General features: G+C 35.8%; 1 protein-coding gene across 3 annotated transcripts; it reads right to left on the reverse strand.

The window, feature by feature from the left end:
- Positions 1-2,064: 2,064 nt before the first annotated feature.
- On the reverse strand, positions 2,065-20,285 carry LOC141481860 (bone morphogenetic protein receptor type-1B-like). Of its 3 annotated transcripts, XM_074174167.1 has the most exons (10): positions 20,129-20,285; positions 19,969-20,070; positions 16,970-17,160; positions 15,474-15,887; positions 13,072-13,255; positions 12,857-13,017; positions 7,047-7,210; positions 6,559-6,669; positions 4,401-4,578; positions 2,065-2,443 (listed from the first exon to the last, which is right to left on the reverse strand). In XM_074174167.1, exons 2-10 carry the CDS (start codon positions 20,012-20,014, stop codon positions 2,309-2,311), a joined length of 1,584 nt encoding a protein of 527 aa, XP_074030268.1. In that variant the 5' UTR covers positions 20,015-20,070; positions 20,129-20,285; the 3' UTR covers positions 2,065-2,308. The 3 variants fall into 3 exon arrangements, with proteins under 3 accessions (XP_074030268.1, XP_074030271.1, XP_074030269.1); XM_074174170.1 differs by lacking the exon at positions 4,401-4,578; XM_074174168.1 differs by lacking the exon at positions 19,969-20,070 and having other exon boundaries at positions 20,129-20,279.
- Between the last annotated feature and the right edge of the window lie 5,931 nt (positions 20,286-26,216).

A 26,216-nucleotide genomic window follows, 5' to 3' on the forward strand; every position in this document is an offset into this window, starting at 1 on the left:
CTTTGAAACAAGAAAAGAGAATTGAAACTTTCTATGTTTTTTATCACTTTCATTTGTAATTAACGTTACTGTAGTTTCGTCCTATAAGGACATTTCAATTCTCTTATCTTCATTATGATTTCCTACCACGTAGTATCGGCTACATCCATCAATTCACCCACTTTAAATATCAATCTATGACTATCCTAAGATATTTCATATTCAACAAAGAAGCGAATTATACTTCCCCATAAGTCCCACAGCCATAATTTTTTCATTAAGGTATAAGTTTGAAAATGTCCATATAGGATAAAACTGCAGTAACGTTAGTTACAAATAAAAGTGATAAAAACATAGAAAGTTTCAATTATCTTTTCTTCATTATGATATCCTACCACGTAGTAACGGCTACATCCATCAATTTACCCACTTTAAATATCAATCTATGACTATCTTAAGATATTTCATATTCAACAAAGAAGCGAATTACACTTCCCCATAAGTTCCACAACTATAATTTTTTTCATTAATGTATAAGTTTGAAAATGCCTTATAGGACAAAACTGCAGTAACGTTAATTACAAATGAAAGTGGTACAAACATAGAAATTTTTAATTATTTTTTCTTCATTATGATATCCTACCATGTAGTAACGGTTACATCCATCAATTTACCCACTTTAAATATCAATCTATGACTATTCTAAGATATTTCATATTCAACAAAGAAGCGATGTATACTTCCCCATAAGTCCCACAACCATAATTTTTTCATTAAGGTATAAGTTTGAAAATGTCCATATAGGATAAAACTGCAGTAACGTTAGTTACAAATAAAAGTGATAAAAACATAGAAAGTTTCAATTATTTTTTCTTCATTATGATATCCTACCACGTAGTAACGGTTACATCCATCAATTTACCCACTTTAAATATCAATCTATGACTATCCTAAGATATTTCATATTCAACAAAGAAGCGAATTACACTTCCTCATAAGTTCCACAACTATAATTTTTTTTAATAATGTATAAGTTTGAAAATGCCTTATAGCACAAAACTGCAGTAACTTTAATTACAAATGAAAGTGGTACAAACATAGAAATTTTTAATTATTTTTTCTTCATTATGATATCCTACCATGTAGTAACGGCTACATCCATCAATTTACCCACTTTAAATATCAATCTATGACTATTCTAAGATATTTCAAATTCAACAAAGAAGCGATGTATACTTCCCCATAAGTCCCACAACCATAATTTTTTCATTAAGGTATAAGTTTGAAAATGTCCATATAGGATAAAACTGCAGTAACGTTAGTTACAAATAAAAGTGATAAAAACATAGAAAGTTTCAATTATTTTTTCTTCATTATGATATCCTACCACGTAGTAACGGCTACATCCATCAATTTACCCACTTTAAATATCAATCTATGACTATCCTAAGATATTTCATATTCAACAAAGAAGCGAATTATACTTCCCCATAAGTCCCACAACCATAATTTTTTCATTAAAGTATAAGTTTGAAAATGTCCATATAGGATAAAACTGCAGTAACGTTAGTTACAAATGAAAGTGATAAAAACATAGAAAGTTTCAATTATATTTTCTTCATTATGATATCCTACCACGTAGTAACGGCTACATCCATCAATTTACCCACTTTAAATATCAATCTATGACTATCCTAAGATATTTCATATTCAACAAAGAAGCGAACTATACTTCCCCATAAGTCCCACAACCATATTTATTTTTTTTTTTTCATTGATGTATAAGTTTGAAAATGTCCTTATAGGACACAACTGCAGTAACGTTAGTTACAAATAAAAGTCATAAAACCATAGAAAGTTTTAATTATCTTTTCTTCATTATGATATCCTACAATGTAGTAACGGCTACATCCATCAATTTATCCACTTTAAATGTTAATCTATGACTATCCTGAGATATTTCATATTCAACAAAGTAGCAAATTATACTAATCCATAAGTCCCACAACCATTTTTTTTTCATTAATATTTGTATTCCAAAGGAAATATAAATATTGAATTTGTTTTTGAAGAAAACTACAGTCCTTGATTGCACATCAAATATTTTATTAATGAAATTCATTACTTTTTGTCAATTGAAATATTCATTAGTTTCCAGATCCTTGAGGTTCCTTTTTTGTTTATTCTCTATTTCTCGTCCTTTTAATTATGTTGAATAATTGCGTCAGATCTTGGTTGAAATACTACAGAAAACCTTCTGCTCTTCAGGATTGAGTCACACAAGTTTAATCACTGGAACTCTTCGATTCGTCTGTATCTTCGGTTTCGCTCAAACATATTTTGAGGAGTTATTAGCAGTATATACATATATTGCAATGTGACCATTCGCAGTTCTCAGTTTGTTTAAAGTTTTCTTCACTCTCATTGCAGTGAGTCTGACAGCGGGATTTTCATGCCACATTTCCTACAAAAAATAACAAAAATATTGATCGAACCGTCTAGTAACTAAATTAATTTCATTGAAATTAATTTAGTTACTAATTTGATGTTTTCTTTCCCACCCGAACCAATCAAAATTGTTTGAAGGTTTCTCTTTCGTATCACTCCAATATGAATAACTAGTTGTCGTCCGCGGCTTTACCCGCGTAGAATTTGGTTGGTGAGTTTCAGTTCAGTTTGATCTTTCATCATATGTTGAGAGTTTTTGAATTTGTTTATTTCCATACTCTCCCAACCGGTTGAATTTCAAACCGTTCTTCTGGAAATGGGGGAGCTTGAATTCATGGTTGCCCCTTCCCTCCATTTCTAGAAGAAAGGTTTGAAACTTAACCTGTTGGAGAGTATGGAAATAAACAATTCAAAAACTCTTGATATTTTATGAACGATCAAACTGAATTGAATAATTCGCCATTATTGAATCTGTTTATTTTCAGGTACTTTCGAAACATCAATTCATATATAGTTGGTTCAGTATTGTCTGAGAGTAAAAAAATTTCAAGAATACAGACATGTCGCTACATCAAAGAAAGCAACATAGTCGTCTCAAGCAAATAGCACTGCAATTCATCCACAAAATCATTGAGATATGTCTACCCTGCTTTCCTGCTTTCGGCAAACAAGTGTTGCTCATCTTTACACTTGGCTGCACCGCGCTGATGAGGCCAATAGCCAGAAACACGTGTCCGCGGTTTGCCCCCCCTTTTTTTTTGAGTGTTGTGTCCACGAATTATTTCATTCTTGATTTGTTTCATACACACTCGATAAAATCTCTATCCGTATTTATATCCTGGACCCGGATGTCACGCAGGTAGCTATAGCTGCCTACGTGGTCATGTTAGATGTAGCCTGGGAATTTTAGATCTTCTAACTGGGACCACAAATGCGCGGTTGGTTTCTCTTGTTGACTCCGTGCGTATGTGTTGTTTCCTGCTTTCGGCAAACAAGTGTTGCTCATCTTTACACTTGGCTGCACCGCGCTGATGGGGCCAATAGCCAGAAACACGTGTCCGCGGTTTGCCCCCTTTTTTTTGAGTGTTGTGTCCATGAATTATTTCATTCTTGATTTGTATCATACACACTCGATAAAATCTCTATCTGTATTTATATCCTGGAGCCGGATATCACGCAGGTAGCTATAGCTGCCTACGTGGTCATGTTAGATGTAGCCTGGGAATTCTAGGTCTTCTCACTGGGACCACAAATGCGCGGTTGGCTTCTCTTGTTGACTCCGTGCGTATGTGTTGTTTCCTGCTTTCGGCAAACAAGTGTTGCTCATCTTTACACTTGGCTGCACCGCGCTGATGAGGCCAATAGCCAGAAACACGTGTCCGCGGTTTGCCCCCTTTTTTTGAGTGATGTGTCCACGAATTATTTCATTCTTGATTTGTATCATACACACTCGATAAAATCTCTATCTGTATTTATATCCTGGACCCGGATGTCACGCAGGTAGCTATAGCTGCCTACGTGGTCATGTTAGATGTAGCCTGGTAGCCAGGGAATTCTAGGTCTTCTAACTGGGACCACAAATGCGTGGTTGGCTTCTCTTGTTGACTCCGTGCATATGTGTTGTTTCCTGCTTTCGGCAAACAAGCGTTGCTCATCTTTACACTTGGCTGCACCGCGCTGATGAGGCCAATAGCCAGAAACACGTGTCCGCGGTTTGACCCCTTTTTTTTTGAGTGTTGTGTCCACGAATTATTTCATTCTTGATTTGTATCATACACACTCGATAAAATCTCTATCTGTATATACTGCTGTAATCTCTCTCCTTTCTAAACAGATTATAGTTGATGAATTCATACCTGGCCTTTTCTGGTAGATTCATTCATTAGAAAGTAGGCATACGTACAAGTATGTGATATGTTAGAGTTTAAAAAAGTTGTATTTTAGAAGTAAATGTACTCTACCTCAGTACTCACCTGCATTATTTTAGCAAAAGTTTTCATAATTTCATGATTGTCCCAGCTATCTGGTATTTCTGGCCGAATTTTTTTAACGCATACAACTTCTTTCATCTCCTCGAATGTTGGGTTATTCGAAACGTTGTCTTGGAATGGTATTTGGTATTCCAAATCGAATTGTTCGTCAAAATTACACCTAGAATGATTTTGAAATATTTATTTGGAAAATAATTACACTTGTACGTCAAAGTGTTCAACTGTTTAACGCCTGTCTGGAAAGAAAGTTTTTCTCTGCAGTATGGAAGCGAACCAAGGTCGTTTGGATTCCAAAAAGGACGGGAACCTCAGGCCCTTCAGTTCACTGACAGGCATGGGGCAGATGTTGGATGTTGGACAGGCTTCTCAATGGTAGGATTCAGATCTGGAGTGAAAGGAAGTTGAAATTCTCTCCTAACCGGTTTGGTTTTAGAGGAGGAATGGATACAGTAGTAGCCGTAGAGAAAATGGTGAAAAAGATGAGAGAGAATAAGAGAGGATGGAGACACAGTCTGATTGTGGCGTTGGATCTGTCCAACGCCTTCAATACTGCCTGGGCACCAGCAATTGAGAGGTGTATGACGCGAATGGGAATGCCGAAGAAGTGGGTAAGACGTGCATGAGCTTCATAGGGTAGAGAAAAGTTACCTGCGGTACGCACTCTGAAACGGTAAAGAGAGGCTGTCCTCAGGGTTCTAGTCTGGGACCGACTCTATGGTTGGAAGCAGGGTGCAAGTGCAGGCCTACGCGGATGACCAGCTGGTCATCTTCAAAGGTGGCTCTGTCAATGGGGTCGATGATAGATGGAATCTGTTCTGGGGTGAACGCAAAGCATGGGAGGGAGAGATGTGGTTGGGGTACAACGAAAAAAAGACAGAGTATGTACTTATAGGCCAGAAGAAGTGAATGATCCCCGGTCATAAGAATGGATGAGAGTGAGATTGAGACAAAAACGAATGTGAGATACTTGGGAATTGTGGTAGAGTCTAGATTATTATTCACAGACCACCACAATGAGGTGTCCTTTCTGATCGCCTCATGTGGGCGAAAACTACCGAAAATTGTGTCAGCAGCATCCGTCACTGGTCAACAGAAGAAAAAAGATCCTGCTCAATGACAATGGCAGTCCGAACGTTTCCCAAATCACTGTCCGAAAATTAAACGAATTGAGCATGGAAGGTCTGCCTCACCAACCATACTCGCTAGATCTCTCGCCTACCGACTTCCATCTTCTCAAGCACTTTGATAAATTTCTCACCGGTAGAAATTTAGCCGATCAGGACCAGACAAAAACGACCTTCGTCGACTTCATCGACTCCCGAAAACATAATTTTTATGTTGACGAAATTATTCGACTTGCCTTCGTTGGCAAAAGTGCCAACGATATTATAGTTCAATGTAGACTCATAAAAACGAAGAGAACTTTTTGGGCAACCTAATATAAAAATCATATGTGCATAAACAGTGAGTTCGAGCGAAATAATTTCGATAGTATATCCGAAAATTTAATAAACTGAGGAAGTTTTCAAAATCATGTTTTTTCAAACCACTGTTTGATTCATTTTTCAACTATTAACTCCTGAAAATATTTTTTTATATTTGTATAAAACATTTATTCCATGAAGGTGTTGAATATGATAAGTAAGAACACCTAAAGAAGATATGCAAATGAAAAGAAAGAAATTCTTCTGAAGGATTTATATGATATTACGCACCAATAGTTTATATTTTTTGTTTTACGGTTTTACTTCCTTTTTACTATAGAATAAGGAGGTATAATATGTGATGAAAAATATTCTGATACTGATCGTTTGTTAATGAATTTTTCCAAAATTCGATTATGATATTTTATATTGGGATATCATCGAGAAATATATCTTGATATCTATCTAGACAATAAATACAATAATTCACTGTAACATTGTGTATAAAAAAAAGAAATTTTAAAATACTTCGATAATTTTCTCTCAATTAATGCAGTAATTTATTGAAAACAAGTCCGTCTCACTTGTGTATCTCAATGTAATTTCAAAAACTGTACGAGAGAAAACTTATTTGCTGTGATATTGACTTTCAAAAAGTGATAGCAGTTTCAATATATTGCAATTTTGAAAAGTAACCCAACGAAAGAAAATCGTACCTTCTGGACATTTCCCACAGTACTAAACCCAATGCATAAATATCAGCCATTTTATGGGCATATATATTTTGGTTGTCGATGGTATCATTTAATATTTCTGGGGCCATATATCTGCAAAAATAATGATTATAATTACTGAGATTTAACAAGTGATTATATATTAAAATTAACATGGTGTACCACACTTCTCACTGTTCGCAGACGACACCAGCATAATCGTTCAAGACTTCGGTCAAGCCAATCTTTAAAACACTTCAAAACATCTTATGTACCACATACTGGACTGGTTTTCTGCTAAAAAATTACGTTTCAATCTTTCTTAAACTAATTCCATATGCTTTCAATTCAAATTACGTCTCAATCTTTCTAAAACTAATTCCATATACTTTCAATTTCTCAGCCATAGCAATGAAATTGACATATTGTAGATTTCTTGAGATGTTCCATTGCCAAACAAAATCGGAAGAATTCTCAGGAATCATAAATACCTTTTTGTACCGCTAATCGCGTCAGAAGGAAGATTGATTTTATTTGTGTTTGATTTAAATTGTACAGCAAGTCCAAAATCTGCAATACAGCATTCTCCATCAGCCTTTACTAGAATATTTTTGCTTTTTATATCTCTGTGGGCAATAGCTGGTTTTCCATGAACCTGAAAAATAATTATCGGTACTAAGCATCCAAATTTAAATTGAAAAATAATTGTTGGCTCAGTCTGAAATTGATGCAAATTGAAAAAAAGTTTGCTGGAAGATGAGAGCCTACGGTACTTTTGAATTGAAATTTCGATTTTTCATTCCGAATTTAGATTTCAAACTCAATATTTACAACCTCAAAATAGTTTTGAAATGTATCATTGAGAGCAATTTTTCTCATTCTTCTCCTGTACACCTTTTATGTCTTGCCGCTGAAACTACATAGCAGAGAGTTATTGTCTGAAATTAATATTCAGTGTGAGAAGAAAGCAAAGGATATCACATAAACTCCAAGAAATTGATTGAATTACTATGGATACTATAGAAGAGTACTCCATTTCGTGAGGCTTTTGATTATAAGACAAAGTCTTGTTGACAATATCTACTTTCAACACTGAATTTATTAGGTAATCGTGCAGTGGACATATTTCAATAATCTATAATCTAGTCCCGCAAAAATAAAAAAAAACTCAAATTTCAAGTATACCAAGCCTTCCACAAAAACATATTGGTGTCATCTCAAAGCTGAACTTTTGTTTTGCATTGTTATATGTTGACTTCAGAATAAATGACATTTATGAAATATGTACGATCTGTTGGAACAAAATTTATGGAATTATTTTGTTTTCAAAAAATAATATACAAATTTCTTAGGATTAACTGAATTTTCCGTCACGGGAAATGAACCTACTTTATAACACTGTAGTGTATATCATCAGTTCGGACTTCCATTGTCTGATATAATATAAATTGATTTGAAATCTCTGAAAAAAATTCAAAAAATAAACCGAAAATAACAATTTTATTGAACAAAAACTGAAATTACAAAGAAATAACATACAAGCTACAACCAAAAAAATAAAAAATTGAAAAATTAATTAAAGCTGGAAATTAAAAATATTATTAACAAAAAGTGAAATTGAAAGATTCCAAACCAAGTTACGTCACGTCGTTCCGATTGTTAGTATCCACAATCGTCTTCGGATGATAACTGGATTTATTCCGTGGAAAATCATCTTCGATTCAAGCAGGTTGGAGCCCAGCTCCCTTACCCTCAGGACTGATACAGGACTTATTCCTCCGAGATCCGACTATTTACAGGTCATTCGAGTGCTTTCACCTGTCCCCTCTTCCCTCTCTCCGCTTCATTGATTTTAGCGGGAGATGACCGTTTGTCGGGAGTTGGTCGTTTTTCGCTTGATTAGAGGTTTCCATATGTTACGTATCTCAACGCTGGCTTGGCTGAATACGTTGTTGAACAACTTATACGTAGCTTCTTTGAATTCTCTCCTAAACCAGTGTTCCTCTTTGTGGATGATTTCAGCTTGAGCCTACTTGATATTATGCTGATGACTCTAAACATGCTCTGCTATTTCGGATTTGCTGGTTTCTCCTCGCTGTGTGTGTTTCTTGTGCTCAGCAATGCGAACTTTCAATGGCCTCTTAGTTTCACCGATTTATGATTCTCTGCACTCGCAGGGTTTCCGGTAAATGCAATTCTTGGAATCGCAGTCCGCGTTTGGTGGCCTGGTTTTGGTGAGGCTGCCACGGATAGTGTTCCCAGATCTGAAGCAGGTTCTGATGTTATACTTGGACCCAATCCTTTTTAATCTTTCCGATAATCCTCTGATGAAGGGAAGTACTAGTACTAGTTAAGGCAGTTTCTCTTCCTTATGGGGCTTTGCTGTCTTCTAAAGCTAAAGTCTGTTCTATCATCACTCTGAAGTAACCATTCCGATGAAGGTCATTTTTGATACTGCCCTATGTGAGTGGGATATACAGATGTTTTCCATTTAGTGTCGGTCCTCTTCACCAATACGTCTAAGAAAGGCAATTCGTTGTGGACTTCCTTCTCCATTGTGGAAGTGATGGAGATATATATATATATATATATATATATATATATATATATATATATATATATATTATATATATATATATATATATATATATATATATATATATATATATATATATATATATTTATATGGTGAAATGGATTAACAGGGTCTCTCAGTCAAAAAATCAAAAATCAAACTCTGCTTTACTTTGCCAAGCTTTCGCTTCTAATGGGAAGCTTCTTCAGGGCAGTAAAAATGAGTGAAAAACAATAAATTGAAGATAGAATTGACATAAAAGTTAACATGTACTCCATTTCGTGAGGCTTTTGATCATAAGACAAAGTCTTGTTGACAATATCTACTTTCAACACTGAATTTTTTAGGTAATCGTGCAGTGGACATTTTTCATTAATCTATAATCTATAATCTATAAAAAAAAAAAAAAATCGTATACATGTTAACTTTTATGTCAATTCTATCTTCAATTTATTGTTTTTCACTCATTTTGACTGCCCTGAAGAAGCTTCCCATTAGAAGCGAAAGCTTGGCAAAGTAAAGCAGAGTTTGATTTTTGATTTCTTGACTGAGAGACCCTGTTAATCCATTTTACCATACATTTCTCCAGTCGCTAACATTATCCAATTTATATATATATATATATATATATATATATATATATATATATATATATATATATATATATATATATATATATATATATATATATATATATATATATATATATGATTCCCCACTAGTCTAGAAACAGCGAGAATAATGCTACCGACTTCGATGCAACTGCGACGAAATTTCTACGGCATTCAATTACGATATTTAAAGGCTAGCCACGAAGATATCGAGACAATCAAGTGGAAGCCACAGTGCGGTACGCAAAGTGATCTAGTGAGGCGATAGACATTCAAATAATAGTTAAGTTTTCAGTTGAAGTGTTTGTTGTATTAAAAGTGGAATAAAGTTAAGTGTATTCAGGGTAGTCAATTATTGGTGAACCCACGGGGGAAAACGTAACAGTATTATGACTGAAAACAATAAAAGCAATATTATTATCATTATAAATAATATAAATGGAGAGAGTTTTCGAAACCTCAGATTTTTCTGTTTGATTTCTCATGATATGCTGAAAAAAATTCTTATGACTTTTATAATATTGTGTGTTTCATTACACACTTCACACATATGCAGAGTATAACAAAAAGGTAGGTCATAAATTGAGTCACATATGCCGGGGTCAATAATAACTCGCTTGTATATACTTACCTTAATGCGAATGTGCATACAAAATTAGTACAGCATTGGAAAATAGAGTAGAGTAAATTATTTGACCACTCTATATATAAAATATATTTATGGCAAGTCATATATACTATATATTATAGGTACTATGATAGATACTTAAAATGAGCAACAACGTCTTTAGATTAAAGTAAATACGAAAGGGCTTCATCAGAACTTTACAACATGAATCATTTTTCAAGAACTATGAATTGACCAGCCACAGCAGCATATTTTTTGATTGTGTAAAAACAGTGGTTGAGAATATATCTCTTGATATTATTTTTAAAATTTCTGAAATCCAAAGATTTGTCTGTGGGATGGAGACAGTTGTATAAGTTTAAATTCAGGGAGTTTTTTTGACCAACTGCTAATCTGTGTCTTGTATTATTCAATAAACATGCGGATCTTGTTGAATAGTCATGATTGTGAAAGTGTTTTGGAAACATCTCCATATTCTTGTGAATCTCCAATAACACAACATAAATATATATGATTTCAAATTGAATAAAAAGAGGACGACTATATTTGTCATGATTCTCATGGCTTTTTTCTGACATCTGAAAATTGTGATTGAGTTTGTGGAATGCCTCCAAATCAATACTCCGTATGAACTAACTGCGTGGAATAGTGAATGATAAGCTATCTTCAGTGTCATCAAACCTACAGCATTTCTCAACTGTCTAAGAACAAATAAAACACTAGACAGCTTACGAGTAGTTGCTTCAATGTGGCTGGACCAACTAAGTCTAGCATCAATATGAATACCTAGAATATTCAGTGTCTCCTAGAGTAACACTAGTGTTTGAGGATATTACAATATTCCTTCAGTTTCAGTTTATTTGCTGTGAACCAATTGTTTGCTGAGTTTTCATATCTGTCTCATTTGAGGTAAACTGATATGTCATTTGTCTGAGCATGTGAGGGTTGTGTCGTCGGCAAACAAAACTCATTTTGTTGGTGGAATAAAGATACATAAGTCATTCATATAAATGATGAATGATATTGGGCCGAGGACAGAACCCTGAGGAACGCGATGACAAATTTACTTCAAATCTGACTTGACATTGTTGACATCGACAAAATGAAATTTGATATTTACCAATATTTCATGAACTGTTCAACACTTTGAAATGAAAATGAATCCTTGGCTCTCTCACCGAAAGAGTATCATTTTCATATGGAACCACGAAATATGTTCAGCCCATACAAATTTTAGGGGTGGTATTGAACCCCTGAACTCTTTCAAAATCTTCTATGCGTTACATCTAAATTAGTTGTGACTAAGTATGGTTCGATACATCATTTTTTTGCTAGTTAACAATCTTTCGAAAAGCCCGTTTTCATCGAGATGTGTCAAAAATTTTGAGCAATAAAAAAGTTATAATAATGAGTATTCAAGTTATTTGCAGGCACATAAAATATGTAAAAGTGTGAGGAATTTCCTGAAATAAATATTCAAAATGGCCTTCACTTTCGTGAATACACATTCGGTAACGCTTTAAAAAAAGATAACTAAATTTTTTGAAATATCATAGGCTTCTGACGAAATCATTTCGCACTTTCAATGATTCGATACCTCAGTTGTTGTTCGACAATTATCTCAACAGAATACACGTCCTCTTTCAAAAAACTTCAGTAGCAAAAGTCGATAGAGTTAAGATCTGGACTTCTGGCTGGCCAAGAAATAGGTGCATCAGGGCCACTTCTAATCCAACGTCCAGGGTACCGACCAAAAAGATATTCCCTAACTTTGTTATCGAATTGCGCAGGAGCCTTATTCTTGAATTCACCACTTCCAAGTTACCGTAACTTTTGTAGACGCATTTCGCGAACATCGTAGCTTCCTCTACCAAGCAAGCTACGATGTCTAAACGCGTCTAAAAATAAAAAATGTTAGGTATGTTTGTGAGAATTGTTTATTAATTATGATGGGTAATGTAACGGTTCGGTCCACTCCTAATTCTCAAAATATTCCATTAGCAAATGTTGACAGAGTTAAGATCTGGACTTCTGCCTGGCCAAGAAATAAGTGCATCAGGGCCCCTGCAGACCGAAAAGATATTCCCTAACTTCATTATCGAATTGCGCAGGAGCTCCACATATCATGCTTTATTCCTGAATTTACCTCTTCCAAGTATCCTGGTGAATCACTGAGCAGACATGGATCCTTTTTCATCACAAAATGTTTAACAGTTCATAAAATATTGAAAAAAATGTATTTTCATTTAGTACTTTCCAAGGGCTGTAACGTTTTTGTGTGCACATGTAAGTTATATCCACTCGAGTTATTCTTGACCCCAGAATGTTTTTCAATTTATGACCTACGTTTTGGTTACACCCCGTATACTGGAACCTGTGTTAAAGTTTCTCCATAGTATATTGTTTCTTCATACTTCAGTACTCAATGTTACAATGTTCATTGGGTGACTATTATCAACAGTTGTTCATTAACTGAATGATTCTTACATCAAAGATTTCTTCGTGAAGGTGTGTCAGACCTCTGGATATACTCCATGCCATAGTCACTAATGAGCGTGGATCAATAGTACGCGTTTGGAGATAATCGTATACAGATCCATATTCGTGAAAATCTGTGATTAAAATCATCTGAGTCCAGCCACAACTTCCTGAAAACATGTAAGGAATGTTACATTTTTGAGAATATGGAGTCCTACTCTTACCTCTGATATCCGATGCTATGAAGCCTAATATGTTTTCGTGCCGCATATGAATCGTCTGATATACCTCCAATTCTCTCTTCCAAGATTTTTCCTCGGTGGTGAGAAAAACTTTGGCTGCAACTTTCTCTCCTTGCCTTTTCGCGAACCAGACCTCACCGTATCGGCCTTTTCCAACTACTCTTTGCTAAAAAAAAGAGCAGTTATTGTTTTTTGGTAGGTATGACATCACATAGCACTTTCTTGACATCCCCATCCAAATATTGTCTATGGGGATGGGATATTCACGTTTCAATGATGAATAACCAATTTTAAGTTTGTAGGTTACCTGCTCATGAAATCTTAGTTTATGATCTGAAATTAACCCCAAATTTTTTGAATACGGTCTAAATTGTATCTAAGAGTCTCACATTTCCAAGCTGTAGTTTGTTACTTCTTCCCTGATGCTATCACTTCCAAAGATAATAGCTATACTCATATTTGTTTGGACTGATTTTCAACGTATGGTCAGTGGACAATTCTGAAATCGTATTCAGATAAAAATTCATATCGGTCACTGCCTGACCTATATCTGAAGATTTTAAAGATGAATATACTTGAGAGTCATCTTTATAAAAGTAATATCTACAAGATTTCAAATTTTTGATAAATGTATAGAGTAGTATTGGGGAGTATAGAGGGTATTGAAAAGTGGGCCTAAAATGCTGCCTTGGGGTACACCTATTTTAACTTCTCTCCAAGTATAATAAATATCATGGACCTGAACTTGTAATGTAATATAGCACAGACTATTTTATGATTGATGGTGTCAAATGCTTTTGACTAATCCAAAAGAATTAAAATGGCGGCTTCATTCTTATCTATAGCAATAATTATGTCATCTACAAACTCTAATGATGTTCTTGCACAAATATAACCTTTTCTGAAACCAGACTGTTTATGTGGCATTTGATTTTCCATTACTTATTCTATAATCTTGGAAAATTTAGGAAGAATATTTATTGACCTTAAATCATTAAAATTTTGTTGTTGATTATTTTCTGGCAAGGGTATAATTTTAGCACATTTACATGCATCAGTAATCCCAATGATGTACTAGTTTTGACCCAATGAATCGAGTTAATGTTTTGTAGCGTATAGCTGTGTTAGTATAATTCCTCAATTGTTTATAGTTATCCCAATGATGTGCTGGTTTTGACTTAATGAATCGAGTTAATGTTTTGTAGCGTATAGCTGTGTTAGTATAATTCCTCAATTGTTTATAGTTATCCCAACGATGTGCTAGTTCTGACTTAATGAATCAAGTTAATATTTTGTAGCGTATAGCTGTGTTAGTATAATTACTCAATTTTTTATGGTAATCCCAATGATGTGCTAGTTTTGACTTAATTAATCGAGTTAATGTTTTGTAGTGTATAGCTGTGTTAATATAATTCCTCAAATGTTTATAGTTATCCCAATGATGTGCTGGTTTTGACTTAATGAATCGAGTAAATATTTTGTAGCGTATAGCTGTGTTTGTATAATTCCTCAATTATTTATAGTAATCCCAATGATGTACTAGTTTTGACCCAATGAATCGAGTTAATGTTTTGTAGCGTATAGTTGTGTTAGTATAATTCCTCAATTGTTTATAGTTATCCCAATGATGTGCTGGTTTTGACTTAATGAATCGAGTTAATGTTTTGTAGCGTATAGCTGTGTTAGTATAATTCCTCAATTGTTTATAGTTATCCCAACGATGTGCTAGTTCGGACTTAATGAATCAAGTTAATATTTTGTAGCGTATAGCTATGTTAATATAATTCCTCAATTGTTTATAGTTATCCCAATGATGTGCTGGTTTTAACTTAATGAATCGAGTAAATATTTTGTAGCGTATAGCTGTGTTAGTATAATTCCTCAATTGTTTATAGTAATCCCAATGATGTACTAGTTTTGACTTAAAGAATCGAGTAAATATTTTGTAGCGTATAGCTGTGTTTGTATAATTCCTCAATTGTTTATAGTAATCCCAATGATGTACTAGTTTTGACTTAATGAATCGAGTTAATGTTTTGTAGCGTAGGTATAGCTGTGTTAGTATAATTCCTCAATTGTTTATAGTTTTCCCAATGAGGTGCTAGTTTTGACTTAATGAATCGAGTTAATGTTTCATCTCTCAATTTCTGCATCAGTCTTATTTTCTCAGTTATCCAAGGAGTGTAATTTTATTTTTTCAAAACGATATTTTTTTTAGAATGACAACAAGAACTTTCATAATGAAATCATTCATGATATTTACTTCAATAATATATCTTCAAAATCATGTTCATTCTTAGGTTAAACCAGATATAACTAAGAAATCGTTGGATGCTGAAAGAGAAAATAATTGTTATTTATTGCCTAGAACTAACTCAACCTACCATCTCTAACTGCTTGGAAATTGTTCTTTGAACCATAATAGTGGGTCCTGATCCAGATCCAGCGGACTCTTCAATTAGCTGAGGTAAAGTGCTCGACTGAAATCGATCAATATATTTGTTAGATTCGTCAATATTTTCTTTCATATCAGTGCTCATTTTCTCTGTGTTCGAGTTATTTTCAACTTTTTCTTTTCTCTTCTTTCGGCGATATCTCCAGAAAACAAATGCTATAATAGCTACTAGTACAGTAAAGCACAAAGTGACAGACGACCCTAGCAGGATGTAGGGCATTTTATGATGCAAGCTGACGTTTTTGATTGTATGTTTCGGAAAGAGGCGGCTGTTGCAAAAATCAGCATCATTACAACACTCAATACTTTTGCTTTGAAAGTGCGGCACTAAAGATCCTTTGCACTGAAAAAAATAGAAAATATATTCATTAGGCTATTGGAAACACTTTCCCAACAGCAGAACCAAATTACCGTCTCTCGACACACGTTTCGCTAACCAAGTTAGAATTGTCTGACCTGACATTATTATGCCCATTTCGGAAACATTTATGTTAATGGAAAAAATCACTGCTTGGGTTTTTGTTGCATTGAATTGTTGAACCTGATCACATTCACCCCAATTCGAAATTACTTCTAGATCGTCATTAAGATATTGAACCTCCTGCTGACGGAGAAGATGTGCATCCGCAGCCGATATCCTGGAATCCAAATATAAGACAAGTGTGCTGTCGACAAGTCGTTGTATACCCCAAGTTTTACCACAAATCCTACGACAGATATTTCAGCTCCGTTCCAAATGGAATGACCTCACCATTGAGAAAAAATGGCGTTAGGTTGTCCAATTTCCTTCAGCTGATGAAGGGAATTATCATAGTTTTGTTGGGGTTGACAGACATCTGCTACCTCAAGCACCAACTCTGAACAAAGCACAAACTGTGAACAAACGGCTATCATAAGCTTGCATATCTACTTTTCTTCTGTCGAGGGCATCAAGCAAACTATCCATCAGGAGCGACCACAAAATGGGAGACAGTATCCTACCTTGAGGTGACCCTGGTGACCCTGAACCTAATGGCCGTACCTTGAAGAGTCGTAGTTGCAGTTCTGCAACTACCTTTCCTAGCCAGAAATGATCCTACAGATTTAGGTGATGTATTGTCAAATGCTCCTGCAATATCGAGAAATACAGCAACCGCAATATCTTTGATATGTCAAGGGATTGGGTATGGATTTTCATCAAGTGTCGGTCAATTCCATAATATATAAAATTGATTTTCTTTATCTTATATTCTATGAGAGTTTCTACAAAATAAAAATGTCATCAGTCGAACAAATAATAATTTTTACTAACTGTAAATGTGAAATTTGAAAATCTCTTTCTAATCGTCTTCTTCCGTCTATACAACGTACAGTTTGTGATCAATTTTGATCGAATTATCTAGAAAATTCAATGTTCGTTGTGTTCAATGAATATAGCGAACTCACCTGCAATGTTGCCATTTGAGTATCCGGCAAGCATCCGAATGTTAGTGTGGGATAATCGTCTTCGTAATCATCAGTTTCAACAACGACGGATGCAAAACATTTGCCGCCGGGGATTGTGACTTCGCAAAGGCCCTCTCTTTCTGGATCTTCAAATGGGCAATGACCTTTGCAATAACACTGGACAACGGGTGCTGCCAAAAAAGTCAAATGAATTAATCCAGGATGTTATGTTGAACAATTGTTAAAATTGAATATAACAAAAAAAAATCAATGTATTATATAGTCTTTCAACAGGTACTTCCGATCTTCAACAATTGATAATAATTGACCAACACCCGTTCGTCGACGAAACCCAATACCTGTCGAAAACATCTCCGCTATCTGTGAGAGTGTGCAGAAGAATCCGAAGCAGTCGATTTCGCGTCGCCGACAAGCACCCTAGAGAACCTCTAGCAACGCCAGTGGTATCTGGATTCCGTGTAGCTGCGGGTCGATCTACATCGGAACCACGAAACAAAGTATAGGAACCCGTCTCTCCGAAGACAAAAGAAACTGTCGCCTCGGACAAAATGACGAATCGGTTTTGCTAAACATGCTCTCAAAAAAGAAGGTATACCTATATACCCACATTATCTCATTCGAAGACACAGTAATACTCGACAGTTTAGTCGAAGTAACCTGTATTGTGAATAGTTAAAGCTATCGGCATCTCAAAGGCCAAAAAAAAACAATACTGAGAAATAATGCCGCTGCCAACTAGTCTACGTGGACTGAAGAATTGGCGGTTTGTATTGGATAATTTTTACTAACTGAGTTTTATGATTGGCTGAAGAGTCAAAAATTGAATTTGAAGTCATGTTACGGTGACGAATAGAATGAGTATCGTCGTTGTATCGCCAATGTTCAGTTCAGGATCTGATCGAGATTTGAGTGTTGAAACTTGATATTGGCGCAGTTATAATTACTCAAAATTTTTGTTATCTGTTTAAATTGTGGCGTCCTTGGACAAGTACTAATAGTAATAACTAGTGTGATAACAACGAAGACTTTTTCCTGTGTAGTGATTCCTGTGAGGTGAACAATGCGAAAAAGAGATACCAGTGAAAAAGGTTCGGATGTATTTGAATATTGAAACACAGAGATTATGTTTCAACGTATATAAGAATCTACATCTCAAGTGTGGTTTCGAGGGAAACAAACTATTACAAGCAACATCAGATTTGACCGAAATTCCTTTCTCAACTGTACGTAAAATAGTCAAAAGCAAACCTTATGAATGCAAGAAGCGATGTGATATGGAATTACCAAAACCTTCAGATGTTCATCTAATGAAATCATTGAAAAACACAATATACTACTGTTACAAAAGCAATAAAATTTCTACAACTGAAATCATAAGGAAGAAATTGAATACTTCCGGCCATAACGTGAACTGCTGTGACAAAACTCTTCAGAATTGGATAAAGAAATTAGGATTTAGATTTAAAATAATAAACAAATGTCAAGCAGTTATAGGAAGCAGAATTGCGTAACAAATACTTAGAACAAATAACTAAATATAGACAGGAGCAACGGCAAATTTCCTATTCGGACGAAACTTGGTATGACACTCACGACATAGTTACGAAAGGGTGGACTGATGGTTCGAGAATATGTACGCCTAACACGCCTGCAAATAAAGGATCGCGACTAATCATTGTGCATTGCGGAGGAAGTGAAGGATGGGTTCTGAATTCTTTGAAATTATGTGGAAAAAAACTTGGGGACTGTAATGTTGACTATCATAAGAACATGGAAGCTAATATTTCTGAGGAATGATTTAAAAAACATCGATCCCAAATTTGAATGCGAATTGTGTAATAGTTCTTGACAACGCTTCCTATCATTCGTGACAGCTCATCAAAATACCGAAAAAAATTCTAGGAAAGATGAAATACAAAGTTTTTAATAGATATCAATTTGAATTGTGAAGATAACTATATCAAAAACCAACTACTTTCAGGCAAAAACATTTGAAAAAGTGTATGCGCTTGACAGTATTGTTGAAAAGTATGGACACGTAGAGACGTCCTCTTTTATTTTTGTATTTTCAATTTTTCAATCCCATCGAGTTGATTTGGGGAAATCATCAGGCGTAAAAATAATTTTACAAAATTTGATAAGAAGGTTATAGAGCTAATTAAAGAAGTATCTAATATAACCGAAGAAGACTGCCAGAAAAGGATTAAAAAAGTAATTTTATTTGACAAAGACTATATGGAGATTGGACACTTTCATATTGATGGTGGAAATGAATTAATTATTGATTTAAATGACGACAGTGATAGTGAAACAGAGAATGTGGAAGAGAAATTACCAGAAGCTTTCAAAGAAAGTTAGTGAAGTGTTTTTGAAGCGATCGATTGTTTATATATGTGAGTAAGTAGTATTCAGAAGTATTTTCAATTATCACGCTATATATATATATATATATATATATATATATATATATATATATATATATATATATATATATGCTGAACTGGTTTTTCGGGTATTTGATCCGTGTATGTGTATTATCTTTAATTTATATCAGATAATACCACATACACGGATCAAATACCCGAAAAACCAGTTCAGCATAGTCCTATCCATGAGAACTTCAGATTTAAACATCTATATCTTTATATATATATATATATATATATATATATATATATATATAATATAGTGTTTGAGATTCTTATATAATCAGAAATGATTATTGAATAATGGAATTAGTTAGCTTTCTAACGATATTATTAAAGAGTAAGTGTTGTTGTAAGGGTAAGGTTGCACTATATCGTTTACTTGAACCATGCCTCACTATGTATCGATGAATAAAAACAAATAATGAAAAACGAGCAAAAAAACGATACTATTTTATCATGAATAGGTGAAGCCAGATTATTAAATGATACTTCAATTATTCCGAGTCGCACTGTTTTATAAAATTATCAAAAGAATCATGAATCACCTACCTTCTTCTTCATTATCGGAATCTTCGTCAGAATAATCGTAATCCATATCAGACTATTTTCCACCAACAAACCAGTGTATTGACCTTGTACGATTTTGGATATCTGAAGGAAAATTGTGTGTGTGTGTTGTGAAATGAAAGAGGATTAATAGAAATAATACCTAATAAAAGTAGATTTAGGGTGCTCACTGTCGACATTCAGGTTATTTGAATAACTACTGATAATTGACTAAATTCCCCTTATTTGTTGATCTGACCCTTTTTGTTTCAAGTAGTTTTCACCCACTGTGAGATTTGAATATGTAGTTGATGGTGTTTAGAAAAAAAGCTTTTTTGCTTTCACTTCTTCATCTTCATACAAAAAATTGTGTGGAACAGCCAAAGAAAGAAATGAAGAAATTTACCAAATTTAAAAATATGATAGAACACACCAACGTGATGAAAATGCATTATGACGTATTCAAAAAACACACTTGGATGTGAGATTTCCCTTGAAAGTTCACAAAACCACGACACATATTTTGCTATACCATAGCGTTTTCAGGTTTCACAATTCTGTTTATAGAAATTCTATGTCGTGCGTTTATAGTAAATTGAATCATTATGACTATTACTACCTGCCAAACTTATACATGATAATTTCATTGCCTAACTATTTAACTATTTAGGAGGCCCTCATAAGACTGGAGAATAATACTAGCTAGCAAATAAGAAAAACAATTTTGCGACTAACATTACAATGGTTATACATGAGATCAGAACAAGAAAAAAACAGTATATTTTGAGGATAACATACTTTATTTACAATACACATGAAAAAACATTCAAATGAGGACTTTTTTGTGCAAATGTTGACTTTCGTTTATATGTTTTATCGTTTTCCCTCATAAGGAACCAACAATATTCCCCCCATCATTGCTGCATCCCATCTGCCTTGGTAACGTTGCTCCATAGTCAGTATGTCTCGGTGGAACCTTTCCCCTTGTTCGTCACTGACAGCACCCAAATTTTCTTAGCGACATGCGACATCCCATTCTGCAGTGGTATTGAAGTAGTTCCTTCACAAGTGTTTCATAATTTTCTATTTTCTTGTTCCCTAAAAACCCCGAAACAATTCTTTTGAAAGAACTCCACGCAGCTAATTCCACATTACCTAATTTTTGATCAAACTATTGATCACTTAGTACTTTTCTAATTTTTGGTTCAACAAATATACTTTTCTTGAGCTTTACATCACTTAATTTTGGAAAAACGTGTTTAAGATATTTGGGATATTCAATGATTTGTTTCTCAAACTGCAAAAGGCATAGAAGAGCGTTTGCCATTTAACTAGTTACTTAGATTTGCTACACAGGTTTGGCAACATATGTGAGGAGTCCAATCGCAATCTTGATAACCAACAACACATCCAAAGTACTTATGGGGAGCTACTTTGGTCATTTAATTAATTGGCCGTTTCTGCGATTTAAGAGTAAACTGACCCCATATATAGAAAAACTATCTTCGTGATTAACGCAGCCATGTTTCTGTACTTTGGACATTTTTGTACTGTTGCGTACGTCGAGTTCAAATATGTGATATTGCGTTTACAGGAGTCAACTTATTTTATTCAAAGAGATAACACTAATATAATACTCTTGATATTCATGTGTTTGCTTATGGAGTTTGCTCACCTCGCTTCTCTAATATTAACTCACCACTACTCGCGTTAAACCAATATTGCAGTTCCGATTGTCAACCTGCTACTCATGTAGCGGTTCCGTATTTCTGGTATTTTCTGGAAACTTCGAGTATCGGAAGTGCAGGAGAAGCGGCGTTACAAGTCTCATATACAGGGAAAGCAGATTCAAATACTGGGCAGAGCCGCTGTGTTGCCATATTTTAAACAATTTCCTCAAAAGTGGAAAAGCAAATTTGGAATATCGTGTTCATTGAAGTTTTGTGAAAAAAATCATAACTCAAACATCTTACGTGTTAGGAAATTATTACAATCGTTTTCGCATTAAGAGACCGAAAATTAACAGAGAGCTGCCGTTGGCATTACAGTCGTAAATTGGCTCTGAACTAGTGTAATGGATAACAATTTGTATCTGAGCTATCATCTAATCTATTTTCAGGATCAGTCCTAATTACCAATTCGGGGATAAATACGATAAAGGAGAACAATTCAAATATATTTGATCATTGAGCAATAATTCCTAATTTCTACATCTATTGATTCCAAAAGGTTGAGTTTGGATTTGGAACCTTTTTTTCCGAATGCAATACGACATAACCATGACTGAACTCGTGCCTCTGTGTCAAAAGATCATTCGCTAATGTTGAATTGGTCTATACATTCAAAAAACTAGTTCTATTCTCTCTTATTCTTTTGGAAAAAAATCTTCCGGTTTGTCCGATATAAAATTTTGGACAAGTACCACAACTTGATAGTCGTACTGTCGTACCTTGGCGTAAAATAAATCTACACCAGAACAACCGAGATACCGCAATTTTTGTTCTGGCATTAGGAAAGTGTTCTCAATAGACGAATGACCACCAGTCAACTTGTGTATTTTCGGTCTATTAGAAACTGTAGTTTAATTTTGATTGTTTTTAATTAATTTTCTCAAATTATTATTTGTTCTGTAGGTTACGTCCAATTCATTGCCTTTTAAAAAACGAGCCATATTATTAGTTGGATCATCAAAGTAAGTAAGAGTTACTAATGTTCAGTATCATTCTTTGAAACTGAATAGTCTGGTCCAGAGCTTGTTTCTACAATTTTTCAAAAAACTGCTTTCTTCTTACCTTGACCACCAGAGAGCTATGGTAGTATTTAATATGGTTACCAACAGAATTGGGTAGCAGTCGCGGACAACCAGTCGGTCTTTTTGAACCTGTTACGCTAGTTGCACACACACCGATTTTGGACGGCCGATTTTGTACTGGTCGTCCAAATTCCAATAGTGAACCACATGTGGGAACGGGACCTGGCACACACGCCGACCTGTGATCGTCGCCGGTAAAATACCGGTGAGTAGCCGTCCACTGCCACTGTATCGCCGGCAGTACCGGGAAGTAGTGGCGTACATGACTAAATACACTCTTGCATACTCACCGGTTTTTTACCGACCATTCCAGTCTCGAATGCTCGGTGAAATTGTAGTTACTATGCATTAACTTCGTTTTGGTAGTGCGTGCTGATAACGACAACAAAGCAACTGATTGACCGATAAAAATCCGGTGAGTGTGCACGCACCCGCTACCAATAAAATATCGGCCGATTTTATACTGGCCGTCCAAAATCGGTATGTGTGCAACTTGCGTAACAGGTTTTAAAAGACCGACTGGTTGTCCGCGACTGCTACCCAATTCAGAAGGTCATCCTCGTTTCCTTCAGGTTTGGAGTCCAGCTCCCCTACCCTTTCGGCTGATAATTGGTCTCAAGAAGGACCAATGGGTTCATGACTGATGGTATGACGGCATGTAGTCCTTAGACATCAGTGCCGCCCTTCACGGGATACCCCTACCTGGTTGGGGTGGGATGGATGAGGAAGTTGTTCATCCGTTAACGGGGGACATGAGGGCCTTATTCGACAGAGTGTCGGGGCCTTCTATATCGGGAGGGGTCGTCTACAGCATAATCTGTGGCTTCCCTAACTAACGGGTTTTCATGAGTTTCCGTTCTTTCAAAAACTCTCTGATTCCTCCACTGGATGGAGTGCCGAATGGAAGGCAGCTGCAAATCTCTGCGGATGGCTTCATTCCGCACAAACCAAGGAGCATTCACAATCATCCTAATTAACTTATTTTGCAACCTTTCCAAAATGGAAATGTTGGATGGAGCCGCTTGTCCCCAGACGCCTGAAGCATACATGATGACAGGCTTGAACATCGTATTGTATATCATAATTTTGTTCTTCGTGCTCATTTTTGATTTTCTGTTGATCAGAGGATACAGACTGGCTATCCGACCCTCGATCTTAGACTTAACGCACATGATGTGCGGGTTCCAAGTGAGCCTACGGTCTATTAGAAGGCCGAGGTACTTTACCCGCGCTTGCCAGTCAATCTTCCTTCCAGAGATTCTCACTTTTCTGGCCGGAGAAGATAGTAATCTTCCCATGGTTATCGCCTGAGTCTTTTCTGGGTTTACTCGGATCTTCCAATCGAGGTACCAGCGCTCGAGGTCGTCCAATGCACGTTGCATGTAGACGACGCCGAGCTCTCCACCTATGAAAGAAGAGCCGTGTCATCGGCGTACAGGGATATCTTCACTTGCTCGGACCTAATCAGGTCGCTGGTGTAGAGTGAATACAGCGTCGGAGAGAGCACGACCCCCTGTGGCACTCCAGCGAGGATCTCTCTGTTATCAGACAGAGAGCCCTCTACTCTGACCTGAAAAGTTCTGTCGTTCAGGAAAGACCCGATCCACCGGATCAGGCCCCGAGGTAGGTCGAACGCGTTTAACTGGTGCAGAAGGCCTTCGTGCCATACTCGGTCGAAGGCCTTCGAGATGTCTAAAAGCACAATGTGCACTTTTTTGTTAGCGTTGAGGTCGCTGATGGTGTTTTCGACCAACCCTAGAGCCTGTAGTTCAGTGGAGTGATCTCTCCTGAAGCCGAATTGTTCGTTAGGCAGAACATTTCGGTCCTCAACTTCTTCGGCAGAACAACTCTTTCAGCCAGCTTAGCCGCCGACGAGAGTAGACTGATCGGGCGATAGTTCTGCGGGAACAGCTGGTTCTGACCCTATTTTGGGAGCATGACGACGATCGCATGCTTCCACCTTCCAGGGAAGTGTCTGAGGGCCAACGAACTGTTGATTAAGTTTGAAAGAAATTCAACTTACTTCTCCGGGAGTCTCTTCAACAACTTGTTGGTTATTGAGTCGACCCCCGGGGCCTTCTTGACCTTTGCGGCTTTGATATAACCCTTCATTTCTTCCATAGAAGCCGGACGGATCTTCCCTGAGGAGTCGGTGAACCTGGTCTTCCAGCAGCATATCGCTGCTACCCAATTCTGTTGGCAACTACATGAAATACCCGTATCGTAATACCATCGCTCTCTGGTGGTCAGGATACGTACTATAAATTTCATGATTCACTGAAGTCATTGTCCAAAGATTTATAGTCAGTCAACCTTGGAATGCGATGGAAACGAAAAGTAGATGACGCCAATACCGTGGGTCTCCAAAAAAGAGATAAAAGATTGAGATGGAAAGTGTCGTAGTAATAAGTTGTAAATGCTTATTTTTATGTTTCTGACGGGCTTTGTATTCGTGTCGTGCTCAGCCAGCAATTTGCGCTGCAATTTATAGGCATATAAGAGGTTGTTATTAGTAGTAAATTTTTGTAATTCTGATGTGGTTTTATGGTTTTCTTCGTAATCAGTTATTTGTGCTTTTAGTAGTTATTAGTTTAACATCACAACAGAGTCATATCGTGAGGATATTGATCCAAAGTACCGAAAATTGCGTCAGTAGCAGCCTACACTGATCAACAGAAGATGTTCGATCCTGCTCTATGACATCGTTCGTCCATACGTTTCAAAAATTACCGTCCGAAAATTGAACTAGTTGAGCATCGAAGTTCTGCCTCACCCGCCATACTGTCAAGACCTCTCGCCAATCGACTACCATCCTTGCAAGCACTTCGATAACTTTCTCACCGGTATAACTTTCTCCAACCAGCACCAGGTAAAGGACGGCCTTCATCAACTTCATCGAATCCCGAGCTCACATTCTTTTGAAAATTGAATTATGTTACGTTGGGAGAAATGCCCTGATTCATTTCAATAAATTGAAATAAGAAAACTCAAGAAAACAGACAAAACTATTGAAACTATTGAAACAAAGTCAGAAATGATTCATTTCCAGACTTTCGTTTATGTGGACTTTTTTCCAAAAAATTAGCCTGGAACATGCCCTTGAGTTTTCTTACGGCAATCAGAAAATACCCTGTATATAATACCCATCACAATTTCTTTATTTTATACTTTCACTTCTATCACGTACCAAAAATGCTTATAGGTGGCAGCATTGCAACAAAAAACATCTCCTAGGAATCTTAAGAAACATGGGAATCTCAAAAACTTTTATGAGTTACAGAAAAGACCTGTAATACATGCTTTGACGTTTCTAAGAATCAACATGAATACGAATTATTCTGTTTGGTTTTCTAACAACTACTATTTTTGCTGCCCATTTTCATAAGTGTAATTTTTTCCTTTATTCAATATCTTGCTGTATCTAAATTTATAAATTACA

The sequence above is a fragment of the Leptinotarsa decemlineata genome, unplaced genomic scaffold (genome assembly GCF_025532065.1).
Source record: "Leptinotarsa decemlineata unplaced genomic scaffold, Ldec_3_MD MMD2_tig00000505_RagTag_RagTag, whole genome shotgun sequence".
Taxonomy (NCBI): domain Eukaryota; kingdom Metazoa; phylum Arthropoda; class Insecta; order Coleoptera; family Chrysomelidae; genus Leptinotarsa; species Leptinotarsa decemlineata.

Bases quoted from the DNA above. Each gene is read 5' to 3' on its own strand.
- LOC141481860 (XM_074174167.1), bottom strand. From the start codon at position 20,014: ATGGATTACGATTATTCTGACGAAGATTCCGATAATGAAGAAGAAG. The intron at 15,888-16,969 runs GTGAGTTCGCTA...TATTTTTTTCAG, and splicing joins CTCAAATGGCAACATTGCAG to TGCAAAGGATCTTTAGTGCC. The intron at 13,256-15,473 runs GTAGGTTGAGTT...TCTTTTTTTTAG, and splicing joins TTTCCAAGCAGTTAGAGATG to CAAAGAGTAGTTGGAAAAGG.